This window comes from Lynx canadensis, chromosome B1 (genome assembly GCF_007474595.2).
Source record: "Lynx canadensis isolate LIC74 chromosome B1, mLynCan4.pri.v2, whole genome shotgun sequence".
Lineage (NCBI taxonomy): Eukaryota > Metazoa > Chordata > Mammalia > Carnivora > Felidae > Lynx > Lynx canadensis.
In genome coordinates this window covers 74955052-74977461 of record NC_044306.2, presented here as the reverse complement: position 1 = coordinate 74977461, position 22410 = coordinate 74955052, and the positions used below count along the sequence as shown (strand labels likewise).

Sequence of the window (22410 nt, the reverse complement as noted above, 5' to 3'; positions counted from 1 at the left end):
CTTCTATGTTATGTGTCATGCCTCATGTCGTTGATGAAACCTGTCCAAAATTATTGGACCAGGGATGTACGTCCAAGCCAAAGATGGCCATCAGGCACTGGACTCAAGGGAAATCAAATATTCCTAGGGACACTTGGTGTGAGATTGACTGTTATGTTTCTTCTGTATTACATGAAGCCATGCAAATTTTGGCAGATCGCGTTTTCCAAAATGCCTGTAACATATCTCCTATCCCACTCGCTCTTGACACTTCTCCCATTGAATGGGGGAGTTTATGTTCTCTCCCCCTTGAACTTTGCGACTGCTTCAAGTGACAGAGTATGGCAGAAGTGATGATATGTGACTTCTAAGTCTAGCTTCTAAAAATGCCACGTACTTCCACTTTGTTCTCTTGGGATATTGCTCTTGAAATCCAGCTACCACGCTGTGTGGCAGCCATGGAGAAGCCCATGTAGTAGGAACCAAGGCCCCTGGCCCACACGCCTGGCTGGGTTCCGAATCAAACAGCTGGGTACCAACTTGCCAGCCATGTGAGTGAGCCGTTTGAAAGCAGATCCCCCAGCCCCAATCCAGTTGCCCAGATGATGCTGGGCAGAGATAGGCTGTTGCCCATGAACCCCACCCAAATTGCAGACTCACGAGCAAAATAAATGATGGTTGCTGGTTTTAAGCCACTAAGTTTCATTCGTTATTTCTTTATTCAGTGACCAAATTCTTACCAGAACCTAGGTCCAGAAACTAAGTTTTTTACCTTATCACCCCTATTCCAAACCCTGACTTTTTTTCTCAGCATGATATACCATTTCTACTGGTCCTGGGGTCCTTCCTTCACTGCCCTCCTGAAGCTTCTGTTACTTCTGGTCTGAATCTGCCCACCTTCAGGCCTCCTTGACAATGACTGACACCTTCTTAAACACCCTCCTATTGCTTATTACTGGGAAGGCAGTTTAGTGTAGACGTTTAGATCATGTGCTTTGGAGTTAGGAAGACATGAGACAAATTCATAAGTTCCCTAATCTTATTGTAAAAGTATATTGTGAAAAGGGCGCCTGGGTGGCTCAGTAGGTTAAGCATCCAACTGTTGATTTCGGCCAGATCATGATCTTACAGTTCGTGAGATGGAACCCCACATTGGGCTCTGTGCTGGCAGTATGGAGCCTGCTTGGGATTCTCTCGTCCTCTCTCTCTGCCCCTCCTCAACTCGCATGCACGTGTGTGTGTGTGCACGTGCACATGGGCGCTCTCTCTCTCCCTCTCAAAATCAGTAAACGTTTTTTTTTAAGTATATGGCGAGGATTAAAACAAGACAATATATGGTAAGTACTTAGCACCTTATGGCCAGTGTTGCTACCTCATCAGATACCCAATATTCTTTCACTGCTTTGAGAAGGAGACCCTCATTGTTGGGAATGATGATGTACCAACCCTGAGACCCTACCTGTACCAACCCTACAGTTTCCTGCTGCCTTGCAGATAGGTTGGCTAATGAGATGTAGGCCGAGTTGTTTCAATGGGCTGGCAGGAAAGCTCTTTAGAGGGGCTTGCCCTGTGCTGGTTCCCTTTCTGTCCTTATTGTGGACACCACGCTGGGGCATGTGTACCGAACGGCACCCCTGAGGATGGGAGCTTTGCACTAATGGAGGGGGGGAGGGTTAGAAGGAATCCAGGGCCCAGATGCCCATGGAGTTACCATACCAGCTTACCTCTGTATTCTTCCATGCGTGACCAAAAAAGATCTTGCTTGAAATAATTTCATTTTGTGTGTCTAGTATTAGAAGCTGAACTTAATTCCCAACTGATACACACAGTAAGTTCCAGTTAGTATTATTGTTCTCTCTTCATATCCCTTCCCTGAGACCGTGGGGCTGTCTGCTCTTTGGGTCCAAGCCATCTCGAGGTTGATCTGCCCCATCACGTCAGTCACGTAGTCACTCTGGTTAACATAGGCAGGACGTATACCCTGCAGCAGACTCTAGGGGTGTATCGATGCCGTAATTGACCAGGTTTTACGTTAGTTGGGGCCTTGAAGGGGAATCTTTCTGCTCATTGTTTGTCAATGTACCGACTGGTTTGTGTGCAGGAATGCATCCTTTTTCACGGATGTCTTCATATTATTTATGTGTTATGAACTTGTCTGTCAGCCTTGTTCCAACTATTATAATGTCAAGGTATAGAAAATGAAATTAGAACTAAAGACATGAACAAAAGCGAGTAATTAGGAAAAAGAGAAGGCTTTAGCTCTAAGATTTTTCTTAATTTCTTAATTATTATTTTATTTTAGAGAGAGAGAGAGTAAGGGAGAGGGACAGAGGGAGAGAGAGAGAGAGAGAGAGAGAGAGAATACCAAGCAGGCCCTGCACTGTCAGTTTAGAGCCTGACCTGGGGCTCGAACTTATGAACAGTGACATCATGACCTAAACTGAAACCAAGAGCTGGATGCTTAACCAACTGAGACACTCAAGCGCCCCTATGATTTTTCTATTTTTACTAGAAATACTTTTAAAAATTACATTCCACAGACAACTGAAATTTCGTTTCTCAATTTAAAAATATTTTGTAAAGAAAAAAGAAAAGAATGTGTTACAACATCTTTTAGGTATGCAGAAAACCCAGTTAATTTTTAGGGTAGACAATTTTGTATAAAGCAGGTTGAATTCTAGAAGAACTTTAAAATTGGTATTGCATCATTTATTTAAAGAGGTGTGTGGATCGGAGCACCTGGGCGACTCAGTTGGTTAAGCCTCCGACTTTGGCTCGGGTCATGGTCTCACAGTTCCTGAGTTCAAGCCCCGCGTCAGGCTCTGTGCTGATAGCTCAGAGCCTAGAACCTGCTTCAGATTCTGCGTCTCCCTCTCTCTCTCTGCCCCTCCCCTGCTAACACTCTGTCTCTCTCTTTCTCTCTCTCAAAAATAAAGAAACATTTAAAAAACTAAAAAAAAAAAAGGTATACGGATCAAAAGAGATAATTATACAAGGTAACAATCCTTCTTTTCCATAGTCACAAGTAAAATTAAAAGAGCTTTCCTTTAAAAAGATGTATAATTCACTCCTTTACTCTTAGTCAACAACATTTTAGTAAACAAACACCTTACTTTCAAATAAGCATTTATCTTAAGTGTTTATATACATTAATCACATAGAAACTAATGTCAAAGATACTCTTTACTCCTCTCTTATAGTGCTTTATTTTTCAGTTAAATTCAAAAATGCTTTTCCATCTAACACTGCTGAATGAGCACTTTAGCTTACCAGTGTGTATGTACTTATTTATTTTTGTAAAAATCATATAGCTGAGCATAATTTATACATATGTAATGGATATCTGACATTTCTAAAGCCATAAGCTATAAAGGAAAAATATTATTACATATATTATTCTCAGCATACAAGGCAGGAGAAAAGAACCTAAAACCTGTAATCAGTCTTAAAACTTTAGTAGTTTTGCAAATCAGTTCTAATCAATAGTGATGGGACCATTTCTTACTTGAGACTTATAAGATAGAAATTATACAATGAAGCCAAGTGATAAATAAACATCTGATGATCTTACTGACCTTCTGAGGAAAGACTTTATATTACTTGAAAAATGAGAGTCTGATACAGCATTTTTTACATTGTTTTCACTTAACTTTAAAAACAAGATGCATACAAGTGAAATTATTAATGATATACCAGATTATTTTTTCACTCATTGGAAAACTATAACCTCTGCTCTTTCTGAAGGCTAGCATTTATTAAACATGCAGAGTTTTCCCATGTTCTTGATGTTAATTATAACGTCAGGGTTTCACCAAAGTCAGAGTAATATAGTGATTACTCTCCACTGATCTTTATACCGGAGAAAGTGTTGCTTACAATTTGTAGTTTCTATGTATCATTCATTTTGTTCTTTCCATGCAGACCAAAGAAGTTAAAATGTGAAGAATATCTTTCATGTAAAAGGCCCAATTACTCATGTATAAAGTACCAAAAGCCAGTGATGATAATGTGATGGGATGTGAGGAATATGACTTCCCGAGCTCTCTACACCTGAAGTCCAACTGGAAAACATCTATTCACCTTTGGTTGTTTTCAATGGTTCAGTGTTGTATTTCTAAACTTGTATGGCACTGAAATGAAAGTCTCAATGTTATTGGATGTACTTTGGCTTAGAAATTTAACTTCTTAAGATATCACTTCAAAAAGAGCATAGAGCATCTACTGAATTGATTTTCAAAGGTTTTATTTTATATAATTGTATGGATTGCTATCTCACGAATATTACATGCCATTTAGAAGAGGTAATGGGACAAAAAAACAAAACAAACCAAGAAACCCCACCGAGTATCTACAAATAGCTACTCCCAAAAGGACTAAGAGGAAAATAAAATTTTGGTGCCAGACAGGACAATACCAAGGCAATGTCAAAGAGCTGCTCAAACGAGCAAAGTAATTTAGGCAATTCATTGTTTGGATTATGCAATTATTAATAAAAAATTTGACTAATTCCATTCCACACTATTATACAGTGACTTTTCTTATTATTGTAAGACTGAAGAAATGTAACCTATGGGTAGAGCTACTCTGGCCTGCCTGCTGTGTATACTGAGTGGAACCCCAGGATTCATCCTGAGTATCTTCTGACGGTGAAAAAGTAGCATGTGTAAATTTAATCCAGCATAAAACTCAATGTTTTCCCCACAATGAGAATTTCAGCAGTGTCTTCCCAGTATGAAACTGTGGCTTAGCACTCTACTACCTTCAGAATTTGTATTAATTCTGACAGAAACTGAAACTAAAGCCTATATTTTATGTTTACTTATCATAGGGGCCTTCTTCCAGAGATGTTGCAAATTGATAGTTTAAACAGTCAAAATTTAAAAATAGACAAAAGCATTTTTTAAAACATTTTACATTGCGAGAGGCATTTGTCACTCCCTGGATATGACTTTTGATCCATGCTGTATGCCTGTTTTTAGATAACAGTGAGCTTCCCAGAAAGAGGAGTCATATCACTGAGTTAAGAGTAACAGACAGAGGGGCGCCTGGGTGGCTCAGTTGGTTGAGTGTCCGACTCTTCGGCTCAAGTCATGATCTCACGGGTTTGTGGGTTCGAGCCCAGCATCGGGCTCTGTGCTGACTGTGCGGAGCCTGCTTGAGATTGTCTCTCTCTTCTCTCTACCATTCACTCACTCACACTGTCTCTTTCTCTCTCAAAATAAAATAAACTTTAAAAAAAAAAAAGAGAGAGAGAGTGTGTAACAGATTGATAGAGGCACCTGAGTGGCTCAGTCAGTTAAGTGTCTATTAAGTGCCTGACTCTTGATCTCAGCTTAGGTCATGATCTCATGGTTCCTGAGATGGAACCCCGCATCAGGTTTCCCACCCAGAATCGGCCTGGGGATCCTCTCTCTCCGTCTCTCTGCTCCTCCCCCATTCGCATGCACACGCTCTCTCTCTTTCTCTCTCTCTCAAAATAAATAAATAAGCTTAAAAAAGAAGAGTAACACCTCAATAATCTTGTATGTTTATTAAAACAAGTTCTCTGAGGAGTTTAACTAGGCAATATTGTTAACCTAGTTTGCTTAAAGTGTACAAAAATATGCAGTGAAAGTTACATATCTTTAAAATATTCTGAAGTCAGATTTTGTTCTGATTGGCTACCCAATTAGGGCAAATTAACGTGATTTTTACCAACAATAGTCTGAAACATAAAAATTAAGTTTGGGTTTAAAAGCAGTTATTGAAATTATCATAAATATATGATATCTATTGATTGAACAGTAATAAAAAGATACAGGATGCTAGGATTGACCCTTCACTGCTTTGGTTCATAGACCTTGCTAGAATAAACTACCTTCTAAAAAAAATTCCTTGTAGACTGTGCAATTATAGAGGTTAGGACATTTTGCAGACATAAATTCAATGACATGTTACTGAAGCTTGCTTCTTCTGAAATTTAAAGTTATTTTAAATGCTGAATGAGAATATTTTAACTGTATTAAAATATTCATAAAACATTGCTTAATCAAAATGAGATTTCAAGACCCCTTATCATTCTCTGAACTTTTAGGTGCACTGGTTGATAGACTTGGATAGAGTTTATAGGCGTAAGTATTCAGCAAAAATCTTAGATACCTAGAGAGAGAAAGAAGCAATCTAAGACTCTTCAAAGAGTCAAAACGTGGAGAAGAAACAAAGTAACAAAATAGGCAGAAATAATAATTCAGAAAATGGCAATTTTGGCATAAATATCTGAGAGTCACTGTCGACCACAAATTGAATATGAATATGCAAAACAGACGTGAAAACAAAAATGCCTTATTAGGATGTGCTAACGAGGATATGACAGATAAATCTGTTGACATTATATACCACAAAGACTGTCTTTTGCCACAGTTCCGTGAAGTCCCAGGATAACACAGTAGCAGTGGTTAAACACAACCAGATATTTCTCTTTCATCGTATGGAAAGATTTCCCTGGCTTAGAGCTCTGCCTTTAAAATGATGGGCATAGTTCAGAAGGTGAGTACCAGTCCCAGGGATTCCGAGAAGGGGGAGAGGGGTAGTTTTGTTATGTATTAAGGCAGCCTTTCGAACCCAAGACCCCAAATTCAGCAGCAAATGTGTGGTGAACCTCATCTCCCCTCAGTTTACATGTGGAAAGTAAAATAAATAAAGTGTTCACTCTTTTATTTCTTTCCTGGAATACAATATCAGGTATTGCGAAAGACCCGAGGACTCCCAGTTTGCTAGATTGCTTTAAAGGTCACAATTAGACAATCAAGGATTCAGTGAGGATTGATTTTCCGTGAATGGGAATGATAAGCAGGCCCTTCTGCATCTGGCGCCGTTGCTTCTTGTACAAGAATGTCAACAAACCCCGTGTAGAATGTCACCTCTGCTGGACTGATAGCGGCCTCCTGGAAAGCTGTGTCCAGGGAGACACGAGGCTTGTGCCAGCCTGACAGGAAGGTACAGTGGGTGATGCCTGCCACGGGCACAGGTATCTGCCTGTTCCTATCCTGCTTGTTGCAAACGACCTTAAAGATCTCAAAAATACAAAGCGTTGGCAGATGACCCCCTGTGCCCATGTTCTCTTCACACAAAGGCAAAGAGGTGTGGTGAGAGCAAGAATGAGCTTTGGAGAAATGTGACCACGCTGGTGATCTTAGCCGAGAGGGAGATCATCTCGCTCCTTCGCTGCAGATTCCTGTTCCTCCGAGAAGTGCCCAAGGGGCCTGTCTGGCCAACTCAGAGTCCGCAGGTCACCAGACAACATCTCCTCAGGACGGTGGACTCTCACTCTGTCTTCCTGGCAGGTAGACGCGCTTCCCAACCCCCGGGGATGATGTATAGAGTGAAGCACGCGCTTTGTTCGCTGTCTTTTCCATGACGTAACTGGCCTTGAGGAAAGTTCCTGCTGAAGGCAGAGGACCTATCAGAGGACTTGACTAATCAGAGGAAATTATCCAAAGCTAATTAGGTAACAAGGTGACCCAGAAGGAGGCCGTATGTAAAACAGCTTCCTGATTTAAACTCCAAGGAATGAAGCAGAAAGGGAACAAGGACCTGGAGAGTGTGGCCGCAGTGAGTACAGGCAGCTAGGAGTTGGTGGAGAGGAGGGAACAGGCGCTGAGGAGAGGTGAACGCGTCCCGTGGCTACTCCACCCTCAGAAGCCACGGTGGATGGCAGCCAAGCCTCTGCCCGGCGCTTCTCAATCGTGCATTCTTCCAAGTACAGGTGATGCCATCGTTAGGGAGAGTGGGCGTTGGGAGGCACAGCAAAAGGTTCTTGTGTCTATGTTGATTTGAAATTAATTAAATTTGCATCCTCTTCATCCTCCGTTGGCAGGCTCAGCAGGCTCCCTCCAGGGCTGCTCCTTGGAAAACATTAGCACCATTCAGTTTCAGGATTCATTGTCACTGTAAAAAAAAAAAGAGAGAGAGAGAGAGAGAGAGAGAACAACAGTGTATTTCCAAGAAGCTACCAAGAGCTGGTCACTCCACTGTGGAGGTGACTCAAGAGAACATGAACAGTCAGGAAGCCAACAGTGTCCAGCTTACAGTTTCTGAAACAAAGGTTGGTTTGGATTTTATACTTGATCCCTGAGGAGGAAATCCATGAAAGCCAAGAAATAATCCCTAGCTCTTGCTCTAATATCCCTCCCTCGTGCTGATGTGGAGAGAACCAGATGGAGTTGGGGGTCCCTCCCCCCACCTTTAATTAAAACGAATCCCATTCTCTATGAATAGATGCCAAATTGCCTTTTTTTTTTCCTTTTTTAAAAAAATTTCCATGCATTGTTTTTTTCAGGAGTTGGTGGTCCTGGCGTGTTTTCAAAAGCCCATTTTGTTCGTATCCACAAAGGATCCGGAGGTGCTTTCTCCGTGTCATTTAGAATTCAACCATTAGGCATCTTGGGGTGTGAATAGACATAAATTACGGACATGGTATTCGGACATGACTGTGCTGGCTGGCTAATTTGTGCTTTTGTCTCTAACTTGGCTATCTCGGCCACATAGCTGGCTCTGCAGCTTTTCCCCAGTGAGACCATACCTCCACCCACGTCTCCTGGAGAGCAGGCCACTCTCCCTCTCCTCCTGCTTCTTTTTTCAGTTTTCTGTCCCATCACTCAAATTCCAGAACATCCCTACTTGAAGTGACCTTTGTGTCCAAGGAAGTGCCCGAATGATAATAATCAACAGAACATCGTATCTCCTTAGCTCACAGACATGGGTAGTCTGCAACAGACTGTATTCTTCTTACTCCTACTTCAGGGCTCTCCCGCTCAGGGAAACAGCATGTGTTTCCAAAAAGACTTTGAAGCAGTTTGGTAGACGGACAGGTAGCCAGATAAATAGATCTATCCACAAAAGGGGAGGGGAAACGTAGTGTGTATGGTTATATGTTTGTATTTGTGTTCAGAAGACCGGGGGAAGATGCTGTGATAAGGGCGGACAACCGGTACGAAAGGAGGAGGAGGGCAATTGTGAACAAAAGGACAACTTCTGTAGCAAAATTTACTTACAATGGGAAGCTGATGGAAAATTAAGAAAGTTTTTAGCTGAAGAGCAGATTTAACATCGCCTTCATTTAAGTTACCCTGTACCACTCTTAAACTGGGCAAGGAGGTTCCGTTTCTTGGAAACTGGGTGGTAGCAGAATATTATTTCTAAGATCCAGAAGTTCATCTCTATAGAACATAGGTCTCTGAATTGCGGGTTTTCCTTCTGTGGCCTTATCTGGAAACTTCAGCTCCCCTAAGCACAGTATAACACAAAGCCTCACTCGTAGTGGGCACGAGCCCTCTTTTGTCCACAACGCTGATCTGCGTCCAGCTGTTACAACTGATGTGATTTTTTAAAATTTTTATAAAACCATTCCGTAGCCTCTGTTGGAAAACTAAATACAAATAAGCAAAGCAAAAATACTAACAATCTTACTACAGTCAACATTTTGGTGTTCATTCTTCCAAACTTTCTTCCCTTGATAATGACATACATTCTTTTTGTACAAAAGTAGGATCCTATTACGTATATTGTGCTATCGACTGCTTTGCTCACTCTCATTCACCTGGAGACCTCAGTCCTTGCTAATAAATACACAATATCTTTTTAGTGGCTATAGAGGATCTCATTGCCTCATGAGATGAAAAAGCATTTTTAAACTACACACCCTTATTGTTAAACATGTAGACCCTTTCCAATAGTCTTTATTTAGCCTAAAAAATGCTACATCTTTGCACACTTCCATTTGTTACCTTCGGGTAAATGGCTAGAAGGGGAATTACCAGGTTAAAATGTGTCCTCTTTTAAAGCTTGAAGAGCCCATTTTCAAATTACCCCCTTCCCTAGATATTTTGTACAATTCACCTTCTCCCCACACTTTCTTTAGGGAAATATCTTTTCCCCCACATCCTTCCCCATACTGGATATTATTATTTTCATTTTTTATTGATCCAATAGGTGAAAATAGTATATTTACTTTTTTATAATTTCTGAGAAAAACAAACATTTTTTAAAGCTCTCTTGGTAATTTCCATTCCTTCTTTTGCAAAATTGCTTATTGATAATTTTTACTCATATTTAAAATGGGACTATTATCTTTTTATTGGTTTGTGTTTTAAGAATCATAATTTTTATTTATTATACGTGTATTGGAAATACCTTACCCCAGTTCTTATTTTCCTTCTCATTCTATTTATTGTGTTTTTCGAAGTACAGAAATTTAGAGTTTTTAATGTTTTAGAGTTTTTAATGTTTTAATTTAGAGTTAAAACTATGCTTTTCTGATATGGTTTCTGACTTGTGTGTCATGCTTTCAAACTAGTTCCCAACTCAGAGTTATAATAAAATTCCTCTATATTTTCCCTGGACTTTTTTCTTTTTTTAACATTTAAACTTATTTGGAGTCTATTTTAATCTAAAGTGTAAGGCAGAGTTCTAAATTTTAATTAAAAAAATTTTTTTTGATGTTTATTTTTGAGAGAAAGAGAGAGAGAGAGAGAGAGAGAGCATGAGTGGGAGAGGGGCAGAGAGAGAGGGAGACACAGAATCCCAAGCAGGCTCCAGGCTCTAAGCTGTCAGCACAGAGCCCAACGCGGGGCTCGAACCCACAAACTGGGAGATCATGACCTGGGCCGAAGTCAGATGCTTAACCAGTTGAGCCACCCAGGCACCCGTAAATTTAAATTTTTACATTATTGAGTCTTTCATTCAGGAACACAGTACATCTCTATTTTTAAAAATCTTTTATGTCCCTCAAAACATTTTTGAACAATTTCTTTTCATATTACGCCATTCATTTTTTGGTTACGTTTATGCCTTGGTATTTCACACCTCGTGTTGCTCTTTTATGGTAGTACTAATGCTCATGTGCACTAACAGTGGCTCTTTTAGCACAGTAGATAAGAACACAGGGTCAGATGGCCAGAGCTTGAACCAGGGCTCAGCCACTTCCTTGCTATGTGACCTTGGATAAGTTGACCTTTCTCAGCCGAAGTTTCCTATTCTCATCCGCAAAACATGCATAATAATACCATGTACCTTCTAGGGTTGTTGTAAAGGATAGGTGAGCAAATACAAGGCCCTATGCTGCAGGCCTGACGTGCAAACCCATGAACGTATGTCATCCTTATTTTGCAGATTCTAAGCTAGCGAATGTCCATCAGTGAACTACAAGCTTGAACATTGCTTCCAATATCCAAAGGCTTTCAGAAACCATCTTCCAAAACAAACTTTCCATTTCTGAGAACGCCCTTAAATGCGGTTTGTTTAGAACACTCTACAAGCATTCTGAAGGCTTCACATGTGACGCTGTGCACCTCCTGCTTCAGCTTCAAGCACCAAAGAGCACAGAAGCTCACACGTGGCACTTGGCGCTCAGCTCTGTGGACAGTGAGCAGCGTGACAGGGTCTGCCACACAAGACGGTCCCAACGTGGATACAAGTTGCCTCAGCTATGGGACCTCAGGTCATTCCTAGTGTTGCAAATCCCACGTGCGAGTTTTTACTGGCCGTGATGCGGTGGCCATCAGGCCTGTGGGCAAGTCAGCAGCCTGGGATCTGGCCCGCTACCTGAGCCCAGAGCCATTCTCTCGCTCACGTTCTTCCCTCTATTTAGTTAGACGCGTTCCCTGCTGTCTTTGGGGCTATTTATCATCTCTGTGAAATGATCAAATGAGCCCAGACGTTGTTAACTCTGGCAAATCCTAGAGTTCTGTTAAAAATACCTTGGCAAACTGCCACACGACTGCAACAAATAAAGTAAGTAATCCTGCTTCCAACCTCTGTTGCCTGCCTCAGTGTTAATTCCTACAGTTTTAGTGTCTTGTCTATGACAGTGGCATTAGTGAGGAATTTTTCTCAGAGTGTTATACAGATATTTTCAGAATGTGAGACAGCTTTCCTAAAGGCCTTTATAGTAACAGGCCTACAAACCATAAAAACAAATTGAATTGATGAAAAAGCATCGATTTGTTATTTTTAAGAAAGCATTTAATTGGAATGCTAGCAGTTAAATGAGGACAGATACAGCTCTTAACACCTTGTTTCCTAACTGCCCCCTTGGTTGCAGGTAGGATCAGATAAGCCATCTTTGTTCTCCTGACCGGTTTATCTTCTAACAATCCCTCTTTATGACCACAGCTAATGTTGCTTAGCTCTGAAGATGGTAATAAACCTACGTTAAACCTTTCTCACATGATGATGCTCCCTAACTTGGTTTTGGGGAAGTGCAGAGCTCAGGATAGCACAAAGTCACATAACAATTAGATCGTGCTCCCTTCCTTTTCATCGGTATAACGTCCCTTCTCCTTCTCGAAAGAGGCCTGGCCCTGGGGGGAATTATAGAGGTCACACATCTGGCTAACATCACAGGCAGGCCTAAAATTCATCCAAGACACATAGATCATGCCCACAGTAGACATAATCTGGGCCACTATTCAAGCAGGCTGTGTTTTATTAAATTTAGTACATCTCTCACTCACCACATGAGCATGCACGCGCGCACACACACACACACACACACACCTGCATTTTAACAATGTTATTTGAGATTATCATCCTGCAGGATTATAAATGGTTACTTTGTACCCCTCATATGTTACTTTGTATCCCTCATAATACAGAGCTCAGATTTGAGGGAAACCAGTTGGCACTTAATATACTTCCTAAATACTTGTTGAGTTTTAAAAGACTTTTGAGAGACTAAGAAAGGAAAAGAGGAAAGAAACTCACAAAGAAAATAACTAGAGGTAGCCAGAGATTTACTTGAGCAAAGAGGTCAAAAGAGTTCACTAAAACCACTGTTTTCTTGCAGTTAATGATCTTTTCAATGAATATATGGGACGATGGATGCATCATCTACCAAATACTTTCGTGTATCAGCCTCATGGTGGCTGCCTTTCTTGCTGCTGTGTGTTCCTTCTTTTTTTTTTTTTTAATCTCTAATTTATCTTTTAGTTTGTGGAATATCTCTTATTTTAACTAATTAATAAAAGAGAATTAAAATGTAGTTTTAAAAGAAATATTGCATTTCATAAACTTGCTATGTAAATTGGACAAATCACTTAACATCTCTGAGTTCCAGGCTTACTCGTACAGATTATTTCATTTTTAACTGGTCGAACTGGCATGATATAGACAATGCCAGGCCCTGTCTGGCATTAGGTGTTCATATTAAGCGTTCAGTAAATATATTTTGTAAAATTATATCAGCAATCATACTTTTCTAAGAAAAAAAAAGAGAGAAAGGTGAAGAGAAGAGAGGAAACAGGAAGAAATTCACAAAATTCTTTATTAAACTAAACTGGATTTTCCTGAGAAATATTGAAGTGATCCATTTTTATGTCATTGAGCTCAGACATGAATCATAAGATAAACAATAGAATTATTACAAAACCAGAACAGGGATGCTGTTATTCACCCTCTAACTAGTTAATTTCCTAGGTGATAGTACCTAGGCATCTGGCATATATAAAATGCTATACAAATGTCTTATTGTTTTTGTTATTCATGAGCTTTCAAAATTATAAATCTACTTGAATGAAACCAAATCGATTTTTTCCCTAGTCGTTCCCCACTCAATATAAACTCATCACTGTGGCTAACTGGCATAAAGGAAAGAAGATGGACACTTGGCTGTTATTTGCAGTTCCTTTTCTGTGGTTATTCACCTAAGCTTACAGAGACAGAACACCGTGCTTGCAGGAAATTGTCTAAGTATAAAGGCCTCAGGAAGAAGGGACAGGCTGGCTACACCTTAAGCACTATGATGAAAGGGATTCTCCCCTTCTTGTTCCCACTATCTAGCTCCATTCAGGAAGGTTCTGTGAGGGTGGGGGTAGACAATAAGGGAGTGCGTTCTTTACAGAGAATTTAAACAATAATAAAACCAACTCAATAGATCTGCTTTTTGTTGTCACCATGTGCTGGCAAAGATGAACCGTGTCAGTGATGAAATTCTCTTCAACTCTAGGGCAGACCTCTCCCACAGCTTTGCCACACCCCTTGGACACGACTTCCACTAACACTCTTCCCACTACCTCTTACACTGCCTAGCACAGAACCAATACGAATTAGGAGGAAAATGCTAAGGAAATAACAATAAGGAAATAAGAATATAAAACTCTCTCTCCTCCACAATTCCTTTGTTGTCTTTTCTTATGGGTTTTTTAAAGATACAAAAACCATAGTATAAACTTCCCATAGTGCTCGGTATGTCTCTGGCATTTATTAAAATCTGTGCTAGATTTTAGGTTCCACAGCATAAAAGAAAATGTCCATTCAACGAGGACAGGGCAAAGTAATGAACAATGGCTTGCCAATGGGATACATGGGGAAAGTTCTGAAAGGCCGGAGATTATGGACCCTAACAAGAAAAGTCTTTGTATCCAATGTGGTGCATTAAGTGTAGGATGGTGACCAGATCGACTCCTTTTTCCAGAAGTACATGGACTTTATGCCTAAGAGGTTTTGCATCAGGGTGTCTTTCTAGCATCAACAGGGATTGAGCCCTTTAAATAGAGTCTAGAAGTCTTAGTTTAGCAAGAGGATGGAGAAGTGTGTTTTCTACTAAGTTCAATCTTCAGTGACTGTTACATACTTTCCGAAGCATTGCAGTCACTTGTACACTGCTTAAATGGTAGAGGAAGGATGAGTCACAGAGCTAAAAGCCAATGGGGAACTTTGGGGGTAATGATGTATCAAAGTAGGTTAACTGATTGTGACAAATGTACCATTGTGGTGTGGGATGCCAACAGCCGGGGAGGCTGTGCATGTGTGGGGGTATTAGAACTCTCTGTACTTTCTGCTCAGTTTTGCTGTAAACCTAAAACTGCTCTAAAATATACAGTCTTAAAAAAAAAAAAAATGCCCCAAACAGTACTGTGGGTGGGCCTGGGCCTTTGGACACAAGCTCACTGGCCCAAAAGGCAGTCAATTTATGTATATCAATGTTAAGTTAATAATAAGAATACCAATACTTATTGAGAGCTTATTTTGTGACAGACTTTGTTCTGAGTGCTTTGTACCTTTCTGACTTTTCAGTGACTAAAAATTAGATTTGCTTTACAATATTTTACTACTCTTTGCAGCAGTCAGAAAGTATCTGTGGCACCAAAGCCTTGGGACTTGCCATTGCTGGTTCTTAATGCTGGTGCTGGCTTCACTGAGAGGGAATGACGTAAGCCCGGACGGCTGTCCTGTGAATTAAAGCCGAACAGTTCTGGACCAACAAAGGAATGTAGACATTCCCCTCAAAAACAATAGTTTAGCATAAAGCAGCTCTCCAAATGGGTTAAGGCTTTTTGTCTTACAGGCAGAAATGACCTAGAGCTTATTTCAAAGACCAACCTTTCAATATTTCAAAAATGTGATTTCTAAGATGCTTTCCCAACCATATAGTTCTCAACATTAAGTTTATTCTATGTTGCCAATAATTCCAAAAACCAAGAGGCAGATGTATAAAAACCACCGGTGTTCCATGCCACTTGTGGGTGCCCATCAGAAATACAGTCATAAGATATTTATAGGGTTTTGGTGGTGATCTGAGCCATGTGCTGAACATACACATGACTCATTTTTAGGTAAGATTAAAATGCAGAGAAAATATTCTTTTGTAATTGCCTTTGTGATGCTCCCGCTAGCATTTTTTTCCCTTTCATCTACTTGTTAATATCTGGTACCTCATTTACATGGGATAGAATTTTTTCTGAACCAGTGATGAATTTTTAACATGCAAAAACTTGGACTGGTAACGCTGACTGAAATCTTCAATAAGAAACGGACTTCCGAATCAGAGCCGAGGTTTACCTCACTAAGACTGCAGAGGTGTGATGTGTGAGATGTAGGGTGACGACCTTTCAGATAAGGTTTAAGGGAAGGAGCAGAAAAAGGGGCTAGAAGACAAACATCTGACTGCCCCGATCACCATCTACTATCAGTCTTTTCCTGCAAGGCTCCAGCCTCAGGGACTGCCCGTGACAAATGTCTGCACTCTGGAAGCATTTAAGATGACAGGCACAAGACCTCTGGTTAACATGGAGGGAGAGAAGACGGGTGGTATTTACCCTGCTCTGAAAGATTATTCTATCTACTCCAACAGAAGCGTAAAGTCTCAGTCACAGGCTCAGTCAAGTTCTCTACTCGCTGATCACCTCTGAGTCACCCCTACCAACAATTTGGTGCCCCCAAATCACAGCGCTGCTGTGTGGAACAAGTCCCCACGTTGCTGAATCATCAATCCTTTCTCCTGCGACACTTCCCACGTCCTGACCAAACAGTCCTCTGATCAAAAACACCCCAGGCGTGGTCATTTCTAGCCTCACAATAGGTAGCAAAATTTAAACAAGACTCTGGTGTGCTGACCACTAAAATTTTCTATCAAGCAGAGCCACCTAGTGGTAGAATGGAATATGTTTTTAAAATTCTCATTTAATTTCTCTCCTATGACAATCCAATCCAGGTGGGGTTTTGTTTTGTTCTGTTTTGTTTTTTATATGTTCATTTTGCTCACTCATATTTACAGTTATCCAGTAAGGCTGTCACTTCCATCTGTTTTCCTTACCAAACATCTATTTATCCAAGGTAAACAAACCTATAGTTTGTTACAGTTGGAAAGTTTTGTGGCTAAAACAGAAGCCGACTCAACAGTATCTCTTCAGAAGGACAAAGAAAATGCCAGTATTCATTTACTTCAAAAGATAGAGTCACTAGGATATTTACTTTGTAACTTTCTATTTGTATCTTTCTATTTACTTTGTACCTTTGTACCTTTCTTTTCTCCACACTACACACCTATATACCCGTGTAAATTGTCACATAAAATTTACAAGAGCAGAGAAGGTAAATGAAAATGCTCTACCCTGGTCTCCAATACCCTCCCCCCCACACATATAATCAATGGTAGAAATTAGAAGTACCTTGGGTTGTGGTTTGATTCCTTTTCTTCCTTTAAAGTTGGTAAACATTCACAATCAGCTAGGACAGAATAAAAGCAAACTCGTTGTTAATCACCAAAATTCTATTTTCTACCCACAAAACTCATGCATTTGAGCGCCACATTTCCCAGCTCTGTGTGGTTGCTTGTACAGAAATGGCCTCACTAGGGAGTTCCAGAGGTTAAAAGATTAATGATGGCAAGGCTCTTGAAATGGAAAAAAGCATTAGTAGCACAGATACAAGACTTCAACATGCCTCTGGCCCTGTTGGAAAGGGCACAATTCATCACTGCTTGGTTATTCAGTCCCCAAAGAACCTCACTGTTGCTCCAAAAGCTAGAATCTGCATGTTTCAGGTTAGACACTGGAATAAAATAGCTTTACCGGAGGTCCTGATGAGCCTGTAGAATGATTTCAGTCAGGATGCATGATCAAAAGGCAGCCAGTGAATTGAGGAACGACTAACCTTCTTAAAGTCGTCAGAGTTCTCTCCTATCATGTCACAGTTATTTGTAAGGAAAAACAAAATCCATCGACTTCATCGCCTATGTGTCAAAATAACTCTCTGCTGTAGTTACGAAATAGATATGCCTTTTTCTGGGTTTCTGGTTTTGTGAGTGTAATGGGATCCTGATGTATGACTGCTATCTCAGGCACAAAAGGAAAGATGTCAAATTATTAAGAGACGTTGTCTTTGGGTGGTATAATTTTTTTCTTCTTTCTACTTTTATTTTTGCATTTGCCAAATTATTATGTATGCGTATTTTATAAACTAAAAACAACAAAATGAAACTGCCTTAACGATTATTATAGTGACCTGCCCCTGTCCCCAAATGCTTTACAGAGCCTTCCTTGCCTCAATCTTGGGCTACGAAAAACTGTTCCATTCAAAATTATACAAGTTCATCGAATGGTTCTAATCTTTGGGAAAGCTTATGTTGATAAGCCTCTGGTATAATAGTTCTAATAACAGGTCTCTGGATTTGGGGCTTCACTATTGTTGAATCTGACAGACCCCGGGGTATTTTTTAAAGTTGAATGTTAACAATACAAATGATATGATAATATAAATAGTGGATTTTATGAAGATAATCTGAGCATTAAAAATCAGTTATTGATTTTTTATAGGAATTTTCAAAGGGAAAAAACAACTACCATCTTTTTTACTTTTTACTTATTCCTTTATTGACACGCAATTTTTTTTAATGTTTATTTATTTTTGAGAGAGACAGAGTGCGAGCAGGGGGAGGGGCAAGGGGAAGGAGGCACAGAATCTGAAACAGGTTCCAGGCTCTGAGCTGTCAGCACAGAGCCCAACTCGGGGCTTGAACTCACAAACTGTGAGATCATGATCCGAGTGAAGTCAGACGCTCAACCGACTGAGCTACCCAGGTGCCCTGCTACCACCTTTTTTAAACCCACATATTGATTTAATGAAAAGTAAGGAACACATACAGCAATTACTTCCAGATATCAATTAGGAAGTAAGTTACAGGAGGATGTTTATATTACTATCTTTATTAGTGCTGTTCAATAGAACTTTCTTTGGCAATGGAAATGTTCTAGATTTGTGTGTATAATACAGTAGTTATGCATCCCAAGTGGCTACTGAGCATTCACAATGTGGCTAGTGTGACTGAAAATTTTTAACTTTATTTAATTTTTTAAATTTTAATTTAAATAGCCACATATGGCTGGTGTCTCTTGCATATGGCAGTGAACAGCACTGATCTATGTAAATTATATGTGGCAAAATTTTACATCCATATACAGATTAAAATCATAGATCTCTAAATTCTATGGTAGACAAGGTAATGCCAGATGCTAGCTTTTTCCAGATAATTTGGACCCAGAGAGCTCCTTGTTTGAAAAAGAAAACATCTTCTTCTTGAAAAAGTCTGTTTGAAAAGATTGTACAAAAATAAAAACAAATGGCACCACGTGGTGCAGTAATTAACCTGAGTCTTTTCTTTTTTTAATGTTTATTTACTTATTTTGAGAGAGAGAGAGAACACAAGCAGGGGAGGGCAGGGAAAGAGAGAGGAAGAGAGAGAATCCCAAGCAGGCTCACTGCTACAAGCACAGAGCCTGCTGTAGGGCTTGATCCCATAAACTGTGAGATCACGAGCTGAGCTGAAATCAAGAGTTGGACGCTTAACCCACTGATCCACCAGGCACCCCTTAAACTGAGTCTTCAAGGATAGTCAGACCTAAGTTGATTACCCGAATGCTCCAGATCTAACGCGGATTGGGCTCACACCATCACATTCCAACAATTACGGGACATTTATAAAACCGTTGCAACCTTCACATGCCAGAGAGGACAGGAAAAGCAACTTTAGGTTACCACGTACCATTTCTATTCATGTTGTTCATCCACTTGTCAAGCTCTTCCATTTCAATTTCCATAACAGAGGGTGTGTCTTCCTCAAAAATGGGGCTGGAGAGAGAACAGAAACAAAAAGGAGTGTGGTGTGCCGAGTCTCATTTTGGGAAAGCCCAGAATGTTGACTGCGGGAAAGGTGAACTTGACCTGGTATGTGGCACTCCACGGCAGATTGGGGCTTTGCCCTACTCACCAAATTCTGAGAGGCGGAAAGGCTCGAACTACAATAAGCCTTCATCTATCACTGATCCAATGATGGAAGGCGCACGGCCCAGCTCTTGGGCTGCAAGGGAGCCCAGGAGACTCTGACTGCTTCCCTAAATTAGGTACCAAGTTGAGCTGCCAGGCTTCTACCATGAGGCTCCTCTGGGGAGTTGCCCTATTTAGCATGGTAGCCTTGCTTAATTTCACTTCCCTTTCCTTGAGGTTTCTGATCTGTGCCCCAGGTCAAGAGGCCACTGTGGACAGGCTGCTTTCATCACCCCTCCTTTCAATTCCCAGGCTTTTCTGACATGGAGAAATGGAGTCGTTGCTTTCAGAAACCCACTGCCCTCACTTCCCAGGATTCAGAGCACACGGTTACGGAAAAGAAGCCCCTGGGTAACGCAAATGGGGTTGGGGAGGAGACCACCAGCTCAGAACCACAGCTAGGGTGCGAAAGGAAGGTACGTAGAGGAGCCTGGGTGTGAGAGGAGGGCGTATGGAGGAAACCAGCAAAGTGTCTAAACAAGCAAGGTTGCTAGGGGGAAGGCTGGAGGAGGTGGTGACACCGCCCCAGAACACTCTTCTGGTGGCATCTTGTTCTCTTTCTGCCCACTCCTCCCTCCATCCTTCCTTCCTCTCCCCTTCCATTCCCCTTCTCCCTCCCGCCCTCACTGTGATTCTGCAGCATGAACTTTATGCCTCTACCAGGACTCCCCTTTCCTACCAGGGAATGTTATCTTTCCTGGTGATAAAATTTTTAATCAGAATAAATGAACCAACGTCCTTGAAATACACCCAGGGTCAGAATATTTAAACTACAATGCATTTGGAACTGGTAGCATTCAAAGACTATTTTTTTTTTTTTTCTGGAGAGGACCCTGTTCTTCACCCAGATCTCCCACTGAACTGAGGTTGGGAGACAGGTGCATCCCCTTCCCCCTTGGGCTGCTAAGGGCCCTCTCCTGGGGCCCAGGACAAAAGGGGACCCTCAAGGGTGTCAGAATAAAAACTCCTAAAAAGGCAGATGGCTCTCTAATCTACTCCTCTCCCGGATATCTTCGTCTACACTGAGCTGGGTGGGAGGCAGCAGGAACTTACACTTTGATGTTCTCACTTCCCAGTTCATCTAAAGAGAATAGATATAAAGGTCATGTTAGCTTTCATTGTCTAGAACAACTTTTTAGTTCAACAACAGCTGAAATCTCCTTTCCAAAGACAGGAGACAACTTTAAGTAAATTGCATTTTAGGGAGCAATAACTCTTAAGTCAAACACGCACCATATTGAAATGAGGTCCTAATTTACCACATGAAATCTGTTTTTTTTTTTTAAAGATATGATGGTTCCCTGAGAGTGTTGACCTCAAATCAGATGTTTCTCCCTTTTCATTTTTTTTTAAATCCATCTGAAGAAGAAAACAGTGGCAATGGGAAGCAAGGGAGAGTCAGACAAGAGGGACTGTTCGTTGGCCCCTTCCTTACTCCAACACGTCCCAGTTCAACACACTGCTGTTGTATCTTTGTGTGACACACCAAGCCCAGCGCTGTGACTGTCCCTTTGTCCCAGAGCAGGTTGTGGGGTACTCATCAGGGCTCCCTTTGGAACTCTGCTCTCACCCCTGCTGCTTGCATGGCTGGACCCCTCACACCCTTCTGGTCTTAGCTTATACTCTCTCCTCAGGGAGCACCCTCCCTCCCTCCTATCTCTGAAGTAGGGTCCACCTTTCCAGTTGCCCCCCAGCTCAGCACCTTGCTTGCTTCCTCATAGAATTTGCCATGTTTGTCATTGGTCAATCCATCTGCTTAATTTTGTTGGTCGCTCCCACAGTTTCAGAAGGACAGAGATCGTGCCTGTCTTGTTGTCCTGCTATCCCCCCACCTCCCATCCAGCTAGCCCGGTACCTGGCAAACACCCAGTAAATATGTATTGAATAAATGAGTAGGCCTTAATCTGGATGGTCTAACATGGGTTAAATTCATACCCAATGTTTTGGACTTAACTATACCATAAAAACAAAGCTTTGAGCAAACTTGCTTTTTGTTGCTGTGGTTGAGGTGAGAACCAGGTAACAGTTTGTCAAATGCCCATCAGGTTCCAGATGAACGTGTGGCAAGAATCAGAGCCCAATGGCCCAGCTCAAGCTCTGTTTTGTTTGGCAGGGGAAGCGATGCATCCAGAGAAACGAGGCGATGATGTCAAGTGAGTGGAGAGCATAGACCCACAGCACCTTTTATGACGTGAAAACCATTGAGAAGCAAACCACTTTGTAGAGGCCCACCAAATAGTCGACTGGTCCTGATCCTTGGCAACTGGAGGTCTCTTTTTGCCTGGCCTGCAGAAATGTAGGTCCCCATCGAGCAAACACAACCAGCAAGAACCTGGAACTGAGCTCCTGGCAGCTGGGAGCCACTATAATTTCCTGTGGGTTGGCAAGCTTTCATGGCATCGCTGATCCAGGAAAGCTGGGCACAGATGGAAGTTTCGAGCCACCACTGCTTACCTTCTAGGGCCTATGGGTTATATCTTTCTGCCCCCTGCTAGGAACCTGATGCTTCCTGCAGGTGTCTGACTCCTCAGGCACTTAGACTGGGGAAAGGGGAGTATGTTCATTTATATTTTATATATGTATATCTTTCATCTAAAACTGACTTGCTATTTCCTTAAAGGATTTTACTATAAATAAAGCCCATACACAACTGAGTCTTCCCTACAGGTGACCCATAAAGATCCCCCTGTTTTGTCACTCCCTCTCTTTCCTTCCCCCTCTTTCCCTGCTTAGTAAACCACCCCCAACTAATTTCTCAGAGAGCTAGTGGCCCCACAGCCCCACCGTAGAGGGCATGGATTTATCTTTATAATTTGAGCGCCTGCAGGCTTTGTGGTGAGCAAAAGCTAACCC

At 41.3% G+C, this 22410-nt stretch overlaps 1 protein-coding gene across 2 annotated transcripts in view; it reads right to left on the bottom strand.

The window, feature by feature from the left end:
• Positions 1-5493: 5493 nt before the first annotated feature.
• The window catches only part of TMEM154 (transmembrane protein 154), a 44862-nt gene continuing 27945 nt past the window's right edge, over positions 5494-22410 (bottom strand). The window contains exons 4-7 of one of the 2 annotated variants that reach the window (XM_032592889.1): positions 20611-20638; positions 19277-19362; positions 16905-16962; positions 5494-7905 (exon numbers count right to left, since the gene is read on the bottom strand). In XM_032592889.1, the coding sequence (XP_032448780.1) occupies positions 7890-7905; positions 16905-16962; positions 19277-19362; positions 20611-20638 (188 nt within the window). In that variant the 3' untranslated portion in view covers positions 5494-7889. The remainder of the gene's footprint in view (positions 7906-16904; positions 16963-19276; positions 19363-20610; positions 20639-22410) is intronic. The other variant, XM_032592888.1, reaches the window with a different exon arrangement.